Consider the following 18297-nt stretch of genomic DNA (forward strand, 5'->3'; position numbering starts at 1 on the left):
GGATCGTCCTTATAAGGATGCCGTTTCACCCGTGCGTTTCTGGATGCGGTCGTTACCTGGCAACGGGTGATGGTCACGATCGCTGTTGGCAAACCCCGCAGGGAACCAACCCTCTGGGGACCACCACTCCTCTAGCACCTCGGATCCAGTGGAGCAACCCACGGAACGCGCTGGGCCCTCTTCAAGGAGCTCCTTTCCCGGGCCTGTAGGCACTCGTCTGGTCTGACCGGCAGTGCCTATGTGGCTTGCGGGGAAGCTGCTTCCGCCTTACACGCTATGGCGTTACTGCAGGTGCACAAGGCTAAGGCACTGAAAGACCTGCACGAGGGTGGTCACGATCCAGCGCTTCTGGAAGAGCTCCGAACCGCCACTGACCTTGCGTTTCGAGCGATGAAGGTCACCGCGCGTTCGCTGGGTCGTGCGATGTCCACATTAGTGGTCCAGGAGCGCCATCTGTGGCTGGGTCTGGCAGACATGAGGGACACCGACAAGGTCCGGTTTCTCAATGCCCCTGTGTCCCAGACCGGCCTCTTCGGCGACGCAGTCGAGATCTTGGCCCAGCAAGTCTCGACTGCCCAGAAGCAGACTGAGCCGATCCGACACATCCTGCCCCGGCGGGCAGCTGCTGCTGTTTCCACCCACCCGGCACATACTAGCACAGTCTCGAGATCAGTTGTGCGAGCACAGGGATGTGGTGCTCTGGCGCCTTCAGGTCAGCTGGGAAAAGAGCAAACTCTCACCATTGCAGAGGATCTCTTTTCTCGGTATGGAGTTGGATTCGGTCGAACAGACAGCATGCCTCACAGAGGAACGTGCGCGGTCGGTGCTAGCCTGCTTGAATACGTTCAAGAGCAGGACAGCGGTCCCACTGAAACTCTTTCAGAGGCTCCTGGGGCATATGGTGGCCACAGCGGCACTTACACCGCTCGGCCTATTACATATGAGACCGCTCCAGCACTGGCTTTATGGCCGAGTCCTGAGGTGGGCGTGGAAGCGCGGCACTCACCGGGTCCAAGTTACACCGGCCTGTCGCCAAACCCTCACTCTGTGGTCAGATCTGACATTCCTTTGGGCAGGGGTGCCCCTAGAGCAGATCTCCAGGCATGCTGTGGTTTACACGCATGCCTCCACCACCACCGGGGGGGCCACGTACAACGGGCATGCAGTCTCAGGGGTTTGGACGGGCCCGCAGCTGCAGTGGCACATCAATTGCCTAGAGTTGTTAGCAACGCACCTTGCCTTGAACCGTCTCAAAGGTTTCTTACGAGGCAAGCCGGTGCTGGTCCGATTGGACAACACTGCGACTGTTGCGTGCATCAACCGCCAAGGTGGTCTGCGCTCGCGTCGCAACTCGCCCGCCACCTCCTCCTTTGGAGTCAGAAGGTTCTGAGGTCACTTCGTGCCGTTCACATTCCAGGCCTGCTCAGTCGTACAGCCGACGAGTTGTCTTGAGCAATGCTCCGGGGAGAATGGCGACTCCATCCCCTGACGGTCCAGCTGATTTGGAGGCGGTTCAGAGCCACTCAGGTAGACCTGTTTGCTGCTCCAGAGACCTCTCACTGCCAGGTTTTCTACTCCCTGACCGAGGGAACTCTCGGCACGGACGCACTGGCACAGCTGGCCGCGGGGCCTACGCAGGTATGCGTTTCCCCCAGTGAGCCTTCTCGCACAGACATTGTGCAAAGTCCGGGAGGACGAGGAGCAAGTCTTGCTAGTAGTGCCATATTGGCCTACTCGGACCTGGTTCCCCAAACTAGTGCTCCTCTTGACAGCCCCTCCTTGGCCAGTTCCTCTGAGGAGGGATTTACTGACTCAGAGATGGGGCACCATTTGGCACCCGCGTCCAGACCTTTGGAAACTCCATGTTTGGTCCCTGGACGGGACGCGGAGGTTCTAGGTGACCTACCCCAAGAGGTAGTTAACACCATCACTTCGGCAAGAGCACCGTCTACGAGACACGCCTATGCCTTGAAGTGGAACCTGTTCGTTGAGTGGTGTTCTTCTCGCCGAGAAGACCCCCGAAGATGCCCGATTGCGGTCGTGCTATCCTTTCTGCAGCAAGGGTTGGAGCGAAGGCTGTCTCCCTCCACCCTCAAAGTCCAGGTTGCCGCTATTGCTGTGTACCATGACCCTGTGAATGGGAAGTCTTTGGGTAAGCATGACCTCATCATCAGGTTCCTTAGAGGGGCCAGGAGGTTAAATCCATCCCGGCCCCCCTGTATACCCTCTTGGGACCTGTCTCTAGTGCTTAAATCACTACAGCAGGCCCCATTCGAGCCTTTGCATTCAGTTGAGCTAAAGTTTCTTTCATTGAAAACTGTACTCCTGCTTGCACTGGCTTCCATCAAGAGGGTAGGGGACCTGCATGCATTCTCGGTCGACGATTCGTGCCTAGAGTTCGGGCCGGCTGACTCCCAGGTAATCCTGAGGCCCCGGCCTGGCTACGTGCCTAAGGTTCCCACTACACCCTTCAAAGACCAAGTGGTGAACCTGCAAGCGCTGCCCCTGGAGGAGGCAGACCCAGCCCTGGCTTTGCTTTGTCCTGTTCGAGCATTAAGGTGCTACGTGGACCGGACGCAAAGCTTCAGGACCTCAGACCAGCTCTTTGTCTGTTACGGAGGCCGGCAGAAGGGGAATGTCGTCTCTAAGCAGAGGGTGGCCCACTGGACTGTGGATGCCATAACCCTGGCTTATCAGGCTCAGGATGTGCCCTGCCGTTCAGGTTGCGAGCTCACTCAACTAGAAGTGTTGCATCCTCCTGGGCGCTGGCTCGTAGCGCCTCGCTGACAGATATTTGTAGAGCTGCGCGCTGGGCGACCCCTAACACGTTCGCTAGGTTCTATAGCCTTCGTGTAGAGCCGGTATCCTCCTGTGTTCTCACCTCAAACGGGTAGTGGCACTGAGAGGCCCCGGTTAGTGTCGGCTTGCTAAAACTGCTCCAGAGTGTCCGTACTGTAGACCATGTTGAGGTCCTCCATCCCCTAGGCAGCTGGACGCAGCGGAACGTCCGGCGCCAGGCCTTCATGATGAATCCGTGAGAACCATGGAAGGCTGGGCTCCAGATTGAGACCTAAGCGGTACTCGTATGTGTATAGTCCACGGTATAGCCTTAGAGCCCATGTTTCCCCGGCAGACTTCTGCCTTCCCAAGAGGGTTTTAATCACCTCAAATTTCTCTGTATACTCCTAAACGGATGCTATATGTGTATTTGCCTCCGAGACCTCCTTCGGGAAGGATGGGGCTTCCGCAGCGTCCCGGCTCCAAGCGGACCGGGTACGTTTTCCCAGTGTTATCCAATCTCACCCAGTGAGGTAGTGCTTTGACAATGGTGAGTGGAGCTACTTGTTCTGAGCCCCGGCCTACACCTAATAGGGGCGCAGGCGGCTCGCACAGGGCACTGGAAGGGGCAGCACCCATGGCGCTTTGATAGGGATCCCATATTCGTCTGTCATCCGACGTGGCGTCGAGAGTGACCGACTGAAAGGGAACGTCTCGGTTACGTATGGTAACCCTCGTTCCCTGAAGGAGGGAACGGAGACGCCACGTCCCGTCGCCATGGTTGCTGTACCGCCACTGAGCTGTCGGGTTCCCGGCTCGGCTCCTCAGCGAAAAACTGGTATGCATTGCACTTGCTGCTCTCTTATACTCACGCAGTGATCAGCGGCAGCTGGATGCAATAATTGCATGCCAATGTGCATTGGCTCGTTTAGTTTACACTCAAAGTAGATTGGTCTATCGAAGCGATATCCCATATTCGTCGGTCATCCGACGTGGCGTCTCCGTTCCCTCCTTCAGGGAACGAGGGTTACCATACGTAACCGAGACGTTTTTCATGTTTTATCTATGTCTTGTAGTTTTGCCATTATAATAAATAATTCACTCAAAAATAATAAAGAAAAATCCATACACTCAGGAAATCTCTTTTTTTTTCACAAAAAGGCAGAATCAAAGTAATTTTCATTTTTTGTGAATCATCGTAAACGGAGTTACAATTAAAGATACCAACTAATGTCTTCATTTACTCTTTGCAGGACCAGAATGAGCTTGACACTGGATTCACAGATATTCCTAAAATCATATCAGAAGAGGATGTGGATATTTTACCATACATGGGCTGGACTGAAGAGAAGCTGGAGACTGAAGCTGTGCATAGTATTGCTGCTGAAGATGATGATGTATGGGTAACAACAAAATGGTCTTTTACAACTGTTATTTAATGTAGCATAAAAAATTGGCATCATTCAGTATTCAGCTCCAAACTATTCACAAGAGTTTACTTTTTTTTTCAGATGGATTTAATGGAATGTCACAGTAGCTTCTACCCAACTTCTGCTCTTGTAGCAAACTGTTTTGATGATGATGATGGTGATAATTCAAAGGATGAAAATGAAATGATTGAGTTTACAGAAGAAGCATATTGTTCTTCTTTTGAAGATATCACCCGTGGTATCAGATGCAGAAAGAGTGCAATGCTTCCCCGTCGCCGTGCCACCAGACCCAAAGCTTATCATCGATGGGAAAGACCAGTGGAAAATATCTGTATGGCTAAAAAACTTTCTCCTCCTCTTGGTGGTGCCTCCATGAGCAACAGGCTTGCCCCACCAGGTGCCTGCCAGGATAATGCCTCAATGCCTCTTCTCCTGGACCTTCCCTGTAACTTTGAGGCAGATATATATCGTTCCTTATATTACGACCTTGATTCCCTGACATGCATGACTCCTGTTGGTTCTTCAATGGGTGCTTCCCATCCTCACCGTATTCGTGGTGTCCATCTACATGACTCAGTGGAACCTCAAGTATCTGTTTTCAGTGTGCCCTTAAGTGGCTCCGTGAGCAAAAAGTGTGCCACTCCCCCTTCCCGCTTCCGCTCCCGGCTTGCCTCCTGTGAGCCTTCTCCCATAAGTGCAATTCAAATCAATTATTCTGCCACCCCGCATTATCCCTCAGCTCCTCCTGAATTTGCAGATTTTGGTTCCTCGGCCCCTGTAGCACTACAAATGAAACTTGGTCTAAAAAAAAACAAATTGTTAAAACGAATGAGCAGACGTCACACAGTGGCTTGGAATGAGCTGTTTGAACTTCAGCATGAGGTGTTTACACATGATTTAAAACACTAGATTATATACAGTATGTAAATGTTTGAGGGGATTTAAACATATGCGTTGTGTTTGGATACAGGATGGATACTGGGAGTGCACTGATAGGCTGAGCAGCTTCCTCAACCTGGACATAGACTTTTTTGCCAATGTCTTCCTTAAGGAGAAAGGCATTCGTTCTTTTGGTAAGATGTTTTACATGCTTGTTTCTGGTCTGGTCCATATTGCAGATTATTCTTGACAAGAACCACTCATTTAGACAGGAAGAGACACCTGACTGACACGTAAAGCAACCAATCACAGTTTGTTCATATGTGGCATGTAGGTGCCATATGTACCTTGTGAGCACAACTGTTTCCAGACAGACTGAGAAAAACATCTGTGCCTTTACTGTGTAACACCATCCAATCATAGTAAAGCTCTCTAGACTGAGAAAGTGCTTTCCTGTTTAAAGTGCAGTATGCATCAGGCTGAATCTGAATATAGTTTCAAATAATCTAATCTTTATTTTCGAGGCTCAGTTTGTCATTGTGAATCAGTTAATCAGTCAGATGTTTTGTGTGTCAGGTGTGAAGGCTCATGCTGACATTCTGAGGCTGGTGGCGACTCTGCTGGTGCTGCAGCTGATCCGGGTGAAGAAGCTGGCAGTGGGACAGCTGCTCGAGTCTCTCCTCCGGCTGAAAGAGTCCCAGGAGCCCAGGTACCAGCTCACGTCCTCATGCAGCGCAGTGATTTACTCTTATATTTTTGGTGTCCATGACTTTGTACTCTTCTCCATTCAGACCGATGTACTGGGAAGCAGTGAAGAGGGCCGTGGACTGGGCCTGCCGGACAGACAGACAGTATCCGTGTGTGTGCAGCAGGCTGGAGATCGGCTGGGATTGGGAATCATCTACACGTCAACTACTGGGCTGTGATTCTCCACACCCATATTCCCCACTCAGACCTGTTCTGGAGAGACGTACAGGTGTATCAGTCATGTAGAAACTGGACAGACACTTCCCTCTTCATTGACAGTTGCTGCTTCACTTTGCAGTTTGCCTAATATTGCTTGCTTAATAAATGTCTTTATGAGACTCAAAATTATATTTGGACACCTGAACTTAATAAGATGCTTGAATTTCATTGCATTTAAAAGAAAATATTAAAAAAAGTGCCCTTTTTGCTAGAACCTTTTTTTCTGAACTATTTTGTTCAGACAATTGTCAATGTGATTTTTAGTGGCCATTTGAAGTCATTTCTCCTCAAATTCACACTGATGTTCATTACATTAACTATGATTATGATGCTGTATGTTGTTTATCATAAAAATTGAATTTTAGTTGTGAAATGTTTTACTGTTTTACTGCATGTGCTGTCTTTTTTAAATAAACTAAATAAAATAAAGATAAATATATTGTTACAGTAAAAATATTAGCATCTCAAGGACAACCGTTCACAGAATGTCTTCTGTTCTGTAATCGTCACACACACACACACACACACACACACACACACTGTTGCAGATGAGAGCAGTTATCAAATATATCGAAACTACTCTATATTTTAAATATTGGTGACATTTATGGTTTTGTATTAGAGATTGGCACAGTTTCAAATATATTTCAAATACATATGCGTAAAAAAAAACTTTATGGACTGGGCTGTACATTTTCTGACTATTTCATCATTCATAAAAATGTCACGGTGAGTCGGTGATAACAAAACTATGTTTGGAGCAAGAGCTCCATCAAACGCGGTTGTATTTTTCTTTTATTCAACTCTCACAATGTGAAAACGACATCAGACTTTGGTCACCGGATTTAATCAATAATTGTTTCTCCAATCAAATTCTCTCCAGGTTTTTTTCCCCCACGTGAGGACAGTTTGGTCCACTGGATGGAGCCCGTCTAATGTTTGTATCTCAGGGAGGAATGGAGGCGTGTCTTTACTGTAAACATGAGTCAGGAAGAACTCCTTAAACTCTTCAGTGCAGATTATTTACGCCTTCTTTAACAGTATTTTCTTCAAATCTAAACTTTTCACTCGACTCTGACTTTGTCCTCGGTAAGATGTTCTTCTGTCTGATAATGACATGACAACATTAGCGAGAGAAATACTGCAGCTGGATTTGGATTATTATTGTCTGTTTAACTACTTTCTATCAGCAGAAAGATTGTAACTTGAGAAATGTAACATGTTTTAAGCGTGTGTCAGTATAAATAATGTGCATAAATCTGATTTGTTTAATGAATAGTCGATGAGTTTACTCGTGTTTCTGTTGATACTAATAGAAAACATATTATTTTTGTAGTTTTCCAGTGATCTATGTTTACTGTAGGATTCATTGCAGTTTTTTTTTTTTTTTTTTGTCTTTCTATCGCTTTTCTCTACATCTGCAGATACTGCTGGCACCATGACAGTGTTTGAAAACTGTACTGTGGTGTTAGATGTCAAAAATCTGCCTTTTAAAGAGAAGAATAAACTGAGACTAGCTCTTCTGGAGAATGGAGGAAACATCTCATATGTCATCAACAAAGAGGTGTCTGTTCATTTTTACTGTTACGCAACATCTTTCTTTTTTGTGTTATCAAAACTAAAAGAGCAGCTACTCTGAGTGTTTGTTTACATGTAGATAAAGAGTTGGGTTTTAAATGACATTTACACTATTTACAAACATTTGGTTTGTTGAACCCTCTGATACTATTCAATAAAAATAGTTAAAAATACAACAGCAACATTTAAAATCCAGAGACTAGATGCATATTATTGCCAGCCGCTGAGAACAATTGTTTTTTTTTGTACTTCTGGTGAAGTAAAGTGATGAATTAACTACTCTAATGCTTGACTAATTTTATGTTGTAATGTAGATGTAGCTGAATTTTATGCTTTACTGTATAATGCGTAAAGTAGGTAACAAGTGTTCTTTGGTCCTATTGAGTCACTAAAGAGCTTTAGTGAATCTTCTGACCTCCGTTTATCTCCTCCAGTGCTCTTTTGTAGTCACTAGCAGTGTGAATGACCTGAGCAGTAACCGGCAGCGCAGCATCCAGAAGCTCCAGATCCCAGTGGTCGGGACACAGTATGTGTGGAGCTGTCTGGACCAAGGGCATCTCCTGCCTTTGACGGAGCATGATTTGGCCCCACAGCTGGCGTATCCCGGCTCTCAATTCCTTCCCCGTTCAGGTAGGACTTTCTTGTTCCTCGTTTAAGTAATTCTCTTCTTTCTTTGTTAAAACAGATGTTTGTCTCGAGTGATACTGTAAGATTTACTTACATCAGATGTTAAAAGAGGTGGATTGACAGATGGGAGTGTCACAGCCAGATTAGATTTATTTGCTCACAGTGGGTGTGTTTTTTCTGTATTTGTGTATGTTTCTGCTTGTGTTGCAGTGCATTTTTGTTGAGAAATGTATTTGATGTTATATTTGGGTTATAAAAGTGAGATGTAACCATTTATTTCTATTGCGTGGTTGACCTAATGTTTTTTTTTTCACTGTAAAGAGGTAAAAGAGTCGACACACAAACTAGAAAAAGAGAAGTTCAAAGGTCACACTGAAATCACAAAGACTGAGCTTGAGAAGGGTGGACCCCGTCCTGACAGGTTCAGGTGCGCTCTTGTTTTTTTGTCAATCTCAGAGTTCATTCAACTTTTTTATTAGTTTCAACAGCACTTGTCCTGTTAAGATGTGCTTTTTTACCTGACTGTATCTTTTTATTTACTCAATGCAGAGTTTATAAAGAAGGCGACCATGGGCTGCCTGAATTTCCTTCTTATTTTCAAGTAGCCAAGTATTCGGTTTTTGAGAGGGTGAGTGAGCATCAGTCACATTAACATTATTAGTGGACATCAGGGGAGAAAATAACATAAATAAATAAAAGGTATGATGAGCCTTCAGCACTGCACCACTGTTTGAAAGTGTTTTCATGTCTGCAAGTGTTGGATTGTGTGTTGCAGGTCAAACCCAAGGCTTTGTCTGTTTTGGAGCTGCAGAGTGCCAAAGGCCGAGCAGGCCAGCAGTATCGTGTGTTGTGTTCAGTCTTGCGTGAAGCTGAGGTTTGGTGATCCTGAATGTTGTTTAAAATTCAGCTTGTTATGATTGGAGTCACAGATGGTGCTGGAGATGCTGAATTTGTCTTGTGATGACTGTGATGGGTTTCTCTCGCTATAGACCGCCGTGGTTCAAGACAAGCTTGTGTTCTGCGTGACGTCTGAAGATGCAGTGGAAGCATATCTGCAGCTGATGAAGGAGATGGAGACAGAGGGATTCACAAAGACACACACACTTCCCTCTGAGGTTGAGCGCTTGGCATCCTACAGCCTGCAGCAGGTTAAATAAACACAACGCAGATCTGATTTTATTCATTTGATATGTGTATAACGTGTGTTTAATGTGAAATAATTGCTCACTCTTTTGATTGCAGCTGCTGTTGGAGGAGAAGCTGAACTGCAGCACATTATCACAGGAAGTTGGTGTCTTCGTGGAGCTGGTTTGGACTGAAGCTCTCGGGTCCCTTAGTAACATCCTGACAGTCCCTGTCTCCAGAATCAGCCTCAATGATGTGAGAAGGAGCTTAGATAACCACACACAGCTCAGTAAAGACGCTGACAGGAGTGGTGTATGTCTAATGGCTCCTGCTGTGTTTATTGGCTCTGTGCTGTTGCAGGTGAGCAGGGTGGAGGGATTGTTACTGCAGGCACAAAAGACGGAGAAAGAGGATGAAGTCAAAGCCCTGCTGGAGGAGGTCAACACTCTTCTACCCCTCAGAATGATCGACCCTCCTTCCAAACACAAGCTTGTGTCTCAGAAACTAGACCTTTGTCAGGTATCACATACATCAATTATAATATCAATTATTATATATATTTTAGGATCAGAGTGTAATGATGTACGCCAAGCCAGTTGAAAAATAGATAAATCATTACTGATTAACACACAGATTTAGAAGAAAAAGAAATAACTAATACAATGATTATCTAGTTTTAATAATAGTCAAATACTGAATGAAATTCCTATATACTTGAAGATTTTGGTAGATGAATTTGGATTTTTAAAAAGCAGTGCAGATTTGACCTTTTTCCTCTTTTATCTCTTCTGTGGTCTCCAGCTGATCAGAGATATTGTAAATGTCAGTGAGGCCACTCTGGGAATCCCCTCGGTCTCATCTTTGGGAAAGTATCGAGCTCTGAGGTGCAGCATTGAGGTTGTTCCACCACAAAACCCTGAGTTTCATGTTGTCTCTCAACTGCTTCAGGACAGGTCAGCTTGATTGTGATGATTGTGGTCTGAAGTTCAAACATGAATATATGTCAAAACACATCTTTAAATGATGGTGTTAATCTTGTATCCACTACAGGCCTGTTCAGATTCAGCAGATACTGCGTGTCAGCAGAGGGGTGGAGCTTCAGATGTTTAGGGAGGATTTAGGCAACATTAAACCCCTCCTCCACTCCACTAGTTCCAGCAGCTTTGTTGGAATACTGTCACGGTAAGAGCACATTCTTAAAAATAAAAAACTTTATTTACATGCAGTGACAAAACAACGCACATCTACAGTGTGTCTGTCACATACCATATATACTGTACCATAGAGCAGTAAGTGAAGACAGACAGTGCTTGTGGTTGAACCATGTTTCTTCTGGCTAATATTAAAAACTTAAAAAATTAATGCTCCATATGAATTTAAGTGTCCCACACACTTATGTACAATTGAGCGTAATGTACAAATGAATGGTCATACATTTTGAGATTTGCTAAAGATGACGTTGAACAGTGTTATTAAATAGTTATTATTATTATTATTTAATATTAACTTCACTGAATTATGGCAAGTTAATCTCAATTTAACAATCAAGAAAATGAAAAAAAGAAAAAAAAAAATACAATAGACCAATCATGAAAACATTTTTTTATATATAATATAATATAATATAATATAATATAATATAATATAATATAATATAATATAATATAATATAATATAATATAATATAATACTTGATTATACATTGAACAAAGTTACTTTTTATAAAGTCTATTCATATATTCTATATATATATTGTGACGGGGTGAAGAAGCACATGACACAAGGGTCAAGTCCCCAAAAAGGTGGATTTTATTAAGGTGGTGTAGGGAAAAATAGCCAAGGTGAGGGGTTTCCGGTGCTTTCTCTTCCTCCTTTGGTGCTCAGTGCTGTGTGGGTCTGTGAGGTTCGTGTCTTTAGCGGGCTGGCGGTCACACGCTGTTGTCTGGAGGGGAAACACAGAGAATTGTTAGCTGAGTCTTCTGGAGACATCTCTCACCTCTGTGTTCGACGACGCTGCTTACAAAGCCCGTTTCCAATGGGCTGCAGGTGTGACCGCTCAGCCCGTAATGAGTAGGTGCAGGTGTGTCTGCTCTTTTTCCAGGGCGACGCTGATGAGTGCTCGGGCCAAGCCATAATATGGTCTCCATGCTGAAACTCCCGTGGCTGGGCAGCCCTGTTGTAATGTCGTTGCTGGGCCTGCTGGGCTTTTGCAAGGTGCTCCCGGACGATGGGCATGACCCTGTCAATCCTCTCCCGCATCTCCCAGACGTGCTCGATGGTGGAGCGGTGGACGTCTGGCTGCTGTTCCCAGGCTTCTCGGGTGACATAAAGCAGGCCACAGGGCTGTTGGCTGAAAAGGAGCTTGAAAGGGGTGAACCCGGTGGACTCCTGGGGTACCTCCCAGATGCCAAAGAGGACATTGGGCAGCATCTTGTCCCAGTCGCACTTGTCCTCAGCAGCCACCCGCCGCAGCATCTGCTTCAGGGTCTGGTTGAATCTTCGACTGTTGTCATGGGGCCCCCTTTGGGGTTTCGGCGTGGACGGCACAGCCTGCTAGCCAAGCACGTCCAGGGGAGTGAGGAGCTTTGGTGGGCATGGGCTCATCCTGTGGCCTGGGAACTGCGGCCTGCCGACTGGTCGCAGGGTGCCCTCCGGCACGCGGCGCTTCTGGACCACCCTCCAGGGAAAAGGCAGCACTCGTTCCCCATCCTCCCGGTGTTGGGTGGCGTCCGCCAGCTCGATGGCCTCCACCAGCTCATCGATGTTGGTGGGGTTCCGCATACCGGCCACCTGCCGGAGAGGGCGGGGAAGGGCCCGTAGAAGGCGGTCTACTACAACGTGCTCCGCTACCTGGTGTGCGGTGGGACCCCCTGCCAGTAGCCAATGTTGGGCGAGGTGTGAGAAGTCGGTCACTTGCGCATGGGTGGCCCGCCGTGGGTTATAGGACCAGTTGTGGAATAGTTGGGCGGCACCGATGGCCGACAGCCCAACCCGCCCCAAGATTTCCTTTTTCAATTCTTCATAAGAGCCGCTCCGCTCGGGGGTAAGCATGAAGTACGCCCGTTTCGCTTCTCCCGTCAGCAACGGCACCACGATCCGCGCCCACTCGTCGCTGAGCCATGCCTCCCAGACGGCGATCGCCTTGAACATCTGAAGAAATGTCTCGATGTCATCATGGGCCGTCATCTTTGGGTAGCCTGCGCTCGGGGGTCAGATGGGGTGCTGTGCCAGATGACCTGGCCTCCACAGTCACCGGACCTGAACCCAATCGAGATGGTTTAGGGGTGAGCTGGACCGCAGACAGAAGGCGAAAGGGCCAATAAGTGCTAAGCATCTCTCGGGGAACTCCTTCAAGACTGTTGAAGACCATTTCAGGTGACTACATCTTGAAGCTCATCAAGAGAATGCCAAGAGTGTGCAAAGCAGTAATCAAAGCAAAAGTTGGCTACTTTGAAGAACCTACAATATGACATATTTTCAGTTGTTTCACACTTTTTGTTATGTATATAATTCCACATGTGTTAATTAATAGCTTTGATGCCCTCAGTGTGAATCTATAATTTTCATAGTCATGAAGAAAAATAGATAAAGAAAACATAAAGAAAACTCTTTGAATGAGAAGGTGTGTCCAAACTTTTGGTCTGTACTGTATATATATATCAATTGGTAGAGCATTGCCTTATTGGTTGGGGGTTTGATTCCCCTGGAACAAATGATAGGTAAAAATTGATAGCCTGAATGAACTGTAAGTTGCTTTGGATAAAAGCATCTGCTAAATGCATAAATTTAATTTTTAATGTACATTTATATATTTTCAAACTTTCTTTATAGAGGTCTGCTGCTGCCCAGGGTTGGAGTTGAACAGCATGGGATCGAGAGAACGGATATCGGGAATCTTGGAGGAGGAATCTACTTCAGTAACTCTGTAAAGTCAGTTATCTTTAGCATTACTCATCTCTTCATGTAACAGATTAATAAATAATATGAATCCATTTTAATGACAGCTGGCGATCAGTCAGTAAGTTTGTTCTCTGTGTTAAAGGACTAGTGTGAAATACTCCAAGCCCAGTGTAACTGACGGCTCTCGGCTGCTGTTGGTGTGTGAAGTGGCGTTGGGTCGGTGTAAGGACCTGCTGAAGAAAGACACCACTTTGACTTGCGCTCCTGACGGCTGTCACAGTGTTCACGGAGTCCGACGCTCTCCCAGCAGACTCTCTGACTTTGAGGTGCTTTTCTTACTCATGGTGTACTCGCTTATTATATACATTTTGTATACTTTGAACACAAAAAAGTTACGGACCGCAGCTCTGATTGGTTGTTTCTTACCGGGAGCAGTAAGAGAAACAACCAATCGGAGCTGCGGTCCGTAACTTTTTTTTGTGTTCAAAGTATACAAAATGTATATAATAAGCGAGTACACCATGAATCCATTTTCCAAACCATGTTTTTAGCCTGTCCTGAATCACTAGGGTACACCTATAATAAGTGTTTATATTAGGACTATTTTAGATTGCTTCAGGGGTACCACGGCAGAGTAACCCAGTACCTTTGTGATTCGTCATAGACATAAACAGAGAGAAGTAGATCCGGCTACAATGTTCTTCCGCAACACGCAAGCAGTTCTGTTTATTAACCGCTAGAGCATCAAAAGTTACCAACTGCAGCTTTACATTTTCTGCTTGTGTTTTGGGCTCTGGTGTGACTCTTGCGTTTGTGTTTTTATATTTGACAGGATGATGAGTTTGTCGTCTATAACACAGAGCAGATCAGAATGAAGTATGTGGTCCAGTACAGTCTGGAGGGGGACGAGTTAAAAGAGTTCCAGCCTCATATTAACACTCAGCTCATGCAGATCACGGACACAACCGCTGATGTCTGTGAGTAACATCCGTGAACAGGACATGCTGAGAGAGACCAGCTTTTATATGAGACCAGCATAACATTGTTTGCAGCACTCCACTTTTATATAATAATGGACAAATTCCTAAATGGACAACTCTTTATGATAATAGTGCACTTTGACATGGAGATGTGACAGATTCCTCAGGGATATCTGTTTTTCTATGAAACTAAATGATATAAATTTTGTTCTTAAATTCCTCAGTGGTTTTGTGTGATTGTGTATTTTTAGTGTCCAGTGATGACGGTGAGGGTTTGGAGTCCACTAAGAATCCTCTAGAGGAGATGAACGCAGGTTTGCTGGACAGCAGTGGTCAGAAACTTCCTCTGCAGGCTGTCAATGTGAAGTGCAAGCTGATGGACCTGCTGTGTCAGGTATGATGCTACAGCAGTGGACTGCGGTGTGGAATTTAAAAGAAATGTTGAGAAATGAGCGAGATAAAGGACTTCTTCACATATAGAAGTACAAGATGGGTAATCAAACCTAATAAACTGAAACTAGAACAAGGCAGTGACTACTGGAAAAAAAAGACATGGGAAGAAATAAGAAGCAACAGAATTAACAAACTAAAAGACAGATAATGAAATTCTATGTAGACCAGAACAATTAATTATAATTTCAAAACACAACCCTAACTTTGTCTCCACTTTTACCAGGTCATCATTTTTCAGACCTACACAAACCAGAGTGCTGTTCCCATTGAAGCAAAGTATGTCTTTCCACTGGAGGAGACGGCAGCAGTGTGTGGATTTGAAGCCTTTATCAATGGAAAACACGTCATTGGAAAGGTGCAAATCATTCAGAATTTATCAAATAAAATCTCTGCTTTTCAACCTCTTTCTCATCAATTTCAATGTCTCTTTTTGTCCTGTAGGTAAAGGAAAAAGAGCAGGCTCGTAAGGAGTACAAGCAAGCCATAGAGAAAGGCCATGGAGCCTACCTGATGGACCAGGATGCACCTGTGAGTTACTGTAACTGATCCGGAGCTGAAGTATGTGTGAAAATGTATCAGAAAGCTTCTTTAAGGTCATGTGTTTCTGTGAGACAGGATGTATTTACTATCAGTGTGGGGAATCTTCCTCCTGGAGCCACAGTTCTGATCAAAGTGACGTTCATCACTGAGCTGCTGGTCAGATCAGGCTCTATAATCTTCTCACTGTCCGGCAGCGTGGCACCATGGCAACAGAGTGCCGCCCTTAATCAGACAACTCAGGTATGATGGGCCTTTGTCACGCTGTTTAACATCCTGTTTGGCCTGATGATTGTTGCAGTGTTTTGACTGACAGTTGTGTTGCATTTCAGGCAACTGTTGAAAAGATTGGTGTGACGGAGCTTCAGTCAGAGGGGTGAGAATCTCAAACGCTGGAGAAATCACAGAGAAATTCACTAAAGATTTATTAAAACTGCATCTGCTGATGAGTAACAATATAGAAGACAATTATTTAATGTAGCATGTCACATCTTTTAACATAATTTAACACTTAACCTTTAACCTTTATAACATCATGCTTTATATACAGTAGCACCTGGTCTAGTTGAACTGTGGATGGTCACTAAATAAGGCACAGGGTTGTTGTAACTCTCTTTGATTTGTTCCCTCTCTCTTTCTTCAGAGAGTTTTCTCTGTCTATGTCGATTGAAATGCCTTATGAGATCATCAACTTGAGCTCTTCACACCGCATCAAAACCAAGGTTATTAATTTGACTAAATACTGTATTTTCTGAAGTGAAAGAAACAATCATTTGTGACCCATATTAATAGTTTTAGTGTTTTCTCCACTCAGAGGACAGACTGTAAGGCAGTGATCAGCACGTTACCGGGACAGACTCTGGGATCTGAAGGGTTACAGGTGTCCTTCAGTCTTTCTAATATCCACATGCCCAGGATGTGGGTCGAGAACCATCCGGATAAAGATAGTCAGGTAAAGAAATATGATTTTTTTCTGTGTCTTGGATATTTATCAGCATTTTGCAGACAAAAATCTTAGGCACCGTGACAATAATGAAGACTGATTCTGATCTGATCTCTGCAGGCCTGCATGCTGGTGTTTTATCCTGACTTTAAGTCAATCGGGGTGTCCAGCTCTGGAGGTCCGTCCAGTGTGAGCGATGTGGTCATTCTACTGGACTCCTCCAAGTCCATGCGGGGAGACGCCATGCTAAACGCTCGCAGGATTGCCCTTCAAGCCCTCAAATCTCTGGATCACTCACTGAAGATCAACATCATCTCTTTCAGCACTGGTTAGTGCTCACTGAAACTATCTGATTTTGTTTTATCGAGCATCAAGTGGACATTTTCATTTCTCTATTATTCTTGTGATCAGAGTGAAGCATTGTGGGTAAATGTGTGTTTTTACAGATTACAAGGAAGCGTTTCCTGCACCATTGCCTTTATTTGAGGCATCTGAAGCAGCCAGAAAGTTTATTATGGTGAGGAATGTTTAAAAATGGTTAAAGATGGTTCTGAATCTCAGTTCCTTTGCGTCTCATTGCATTTTCCCTCTCTTCAGTCGTGTAGCGGCTCTGGTGGCAGCACTGATCTGTGGCGGCCTCTCCGGATCCTGAGTCTGCTGCCTCCCTGCCGGGGCGTGAGGAACATCCTGCTGCTCTCTGATGGACATGTTCAGAACCAGCCTCTGACCCTACAGCTGGTCCGAGAAAACTCCTGCCACACGCGTCTCTTCACCTGCGGACTCAGGTCTGCCTTTAAACAAATCCCTTTATTTTTTCTCCTTCACTTCCAATGAATTTCTGAACCTGCAGTTTGATTGTGTTTGTGTTTGTCTAGCTTGACAGCCAATCGTCATATGCTCAGAGCTTTGGCTCAGGCAGGTGGAGGAACATATGAATTTTTTGACACAAAGATGAAACACACTTGGACAGAGAAGGTGAGTAACGCTCTTTATTTGTTTAGTTTTTTTAATAACTTAAAAGGAAAGATAATCTTTGCAATATGGGCCAGTCTGAGGCTTGAGTTGAAGAGATTTGTGGGTAATTTCAGGTGCGTGCTCAGGTTGAGCGTATGGAGTCTCCAGGCTGCAGATCAGTGGCAGTGAAGTGGCAGCAGTTTAGTCCCACAGCGCCCCGTCCTGTTCAAGCCCCTTCACAGCTTCACGCCCTCTTCAGTGACTGTCACTCTCTGGTGTACGGCTTTGTGCCTCACTGCACTCAGGTACACAGACTGTACTTTATTAAACTGCTTTGTAACTTATTGTAGTTGTTTGAACGAATGGGTCATATATTGAATATTCACAATAAAATTAAGCAACATCATGAATGTAGTGGTAATTTTAGTGTTTCTTCAGTGTTACAGTTATAATTGGTATTTTTTTTTATTATTCATTTTTTTTAATAAGTTCAATTTGTTTCAATGAATTGATGTAAAATTAAATCAACAATTCATTTACATAATCACTGAAAAATTATCATGCAGACTGCATCTAGATGCATCAGGTATGTATTGATACATAAAAATATTTTAGAGATTACTTTTATATTTGCCAGTGGCATTTGGTGGGGTTTGGAAATCTTTTATGTAAATTTGTGTTCCAGTTCTAGTCCCCTGATTGGTGCATATAATAAATGAAAATAATTAAATATCATTCTTCATATAGTTTTTTTTATTAAGTAACCAGCAGTGTGCAAAACATGCCTTAATTATTTTAAACTAGATTTTTACTGATTTGCAGGTTTTAAATTAATATTTTCATTGAATCTACTTAACTACAGTGTTTAAAAACATATGATTTATCAGGACCACTGTGTTAAAGTAAATCAAGGCTGTAAAATATTGTATTGTAATATATTTTAGCTGATTTGCCCAGCTGTTTGTGTGTTCATTCATTGCTTTGAATTGTGTAATATTTACTCGTTTAGGCAACACTGTTTGGTGATTTGAGTGGACAAGAGATCAAAACCATGGTTTCCACCACAGAACTACAAAAGACAAAAGGAACTGTGAGTCAGCATTAAATACTTCATATAATCTGAAACCTCATCAGTTATTCATCAGGA

General features: G+C 44.6%; 2 protein-coding genes across 4 annotated transcripts in view; both read left to right on the top strand.

Moving 5' to 3' along the window:
- LOC128019683 (protein mono-ADP-ribosyltransferase PARP4) overlaps nt 1-6492 on the top strand; it is a 35737-nt gene extending 29245 nt beyond the window's left edge. For both annotated transcript variants that reach the window (XM_052605801.1, XM_052605799.1), the window contains exons 34-36: nt 5179-5281; nt 5664-5796; nt 5879-6492. In XM_052605801.1, coding sequence (XP_052461761.1) covers nt 5179-5281; nt 5664-5796; nt 5879-6080 — 438 coding nt within the window. In that variant the 3' untranslated portion in view covers nt 6081-6492. The remainder of the gene's footprint in view (nt 1-5178; nt 5282-5663; nt 5797-5878) is intronic.
- The window catches only part of LOC128019686 (protein mono-ADP-ribosyltransferase PARP4-like), a 34748-nt gene that overhangs the window by 11499 nt on the left and 4952 nt on the right, over nt 1-18297 (top strand). Inside the window, exons 1-27 of one of the 2 annotated variants that reach the window (XM_052605806.1) lie at nt 7007-7142; nt 7478-7617; nt 8066-8261; nt 8580-8685; nt 8808-8886; nt 9034-9132; nt 9248-9406; nt 9501-9638; nt 9744-9902; nt 10185-10336; nt 10434-10565; nt 13215-13313; nt 13426-13609; nt 14116-14260; nt 14515-14657; nt 14940-15071; nt 15158-15244; nt 15332-15496; nt 15586-15629; nt 15897-15975; nt 16068-16205; nt 16317-16524; nt 16643-16713; nt 16794-16981; nt 17072-17171; nt 17285-17455; nt 18160-18240. In XM_052605806.1, the coding sequence (XP_052461766.1) occupies nt 7492-7617; nt 8066-8261; nt 8580-8685; nt 8808-8886; nt 9034-9132; nt 9248-9406; nt 9501-9638; nt 9744-9902; nt 10185-10336; nt 10434-10565; nt 13215-13313; nt 13426-13609; nt 14116-14260; nt 14515-14657; nt 14940-15071; nt 15158-15244; nt 15332-15496; nt 15586-15629; nt 15897-15975; nt 16068-16205; nt 16317-16524; nt 16643-16713; nt 16794-16981; nt 17072-17171; nt 17285-17455; nt 18160-18240 (3381 nt within the window). In that variant the 5' untranslated portion in view covers nt 7007-7142; nt 7478-7491. Of the gene's footprint in view, nt 1-7006; nt 7143-7477; nt 7618-8065; nt 8262-8579; nt 8686-8807; nt 8887-9033; nt 9133-9247; nt 9407-9500; nt 9639-9743; nt 9903-10184; nt 10337-10433; nt 10566-13214; nt 13314-13425; nt 13610-14115; nt 14261-14514; nt 14658-14939; nt 15072-15157; nt 15245-15331; nt 15497-15585; nt 15630-15896; nt 15976-16067; nt 16206-16316; nt 16525-16642; nt 16714-16793; nt 16982-17071; nt 17172-17284; nt 17456-18159; nt 18241-18297 lie in introns of those variants that run through there. The other variant, XM_052605805.1, reaches the window with a different exon arrangement.

The sequence above is a fragment of the Carassius gibelio genome, chromosome A9 (assembly GCF_023724105.1).
Source record: "Carassius gibelio isolate Cgi1373 ecotype wild population from Czech Republic chromosome A9, carGib1.2-hapl.c, whole genome shotgun sequence".
Taxonomy (NCBI): domain Eukaryota; kingdom Metazoa; phylum Chordata; class Actinopteri; order Cypriniformes; family Cyprinidae; genus Carassius; species Carassius gibelio.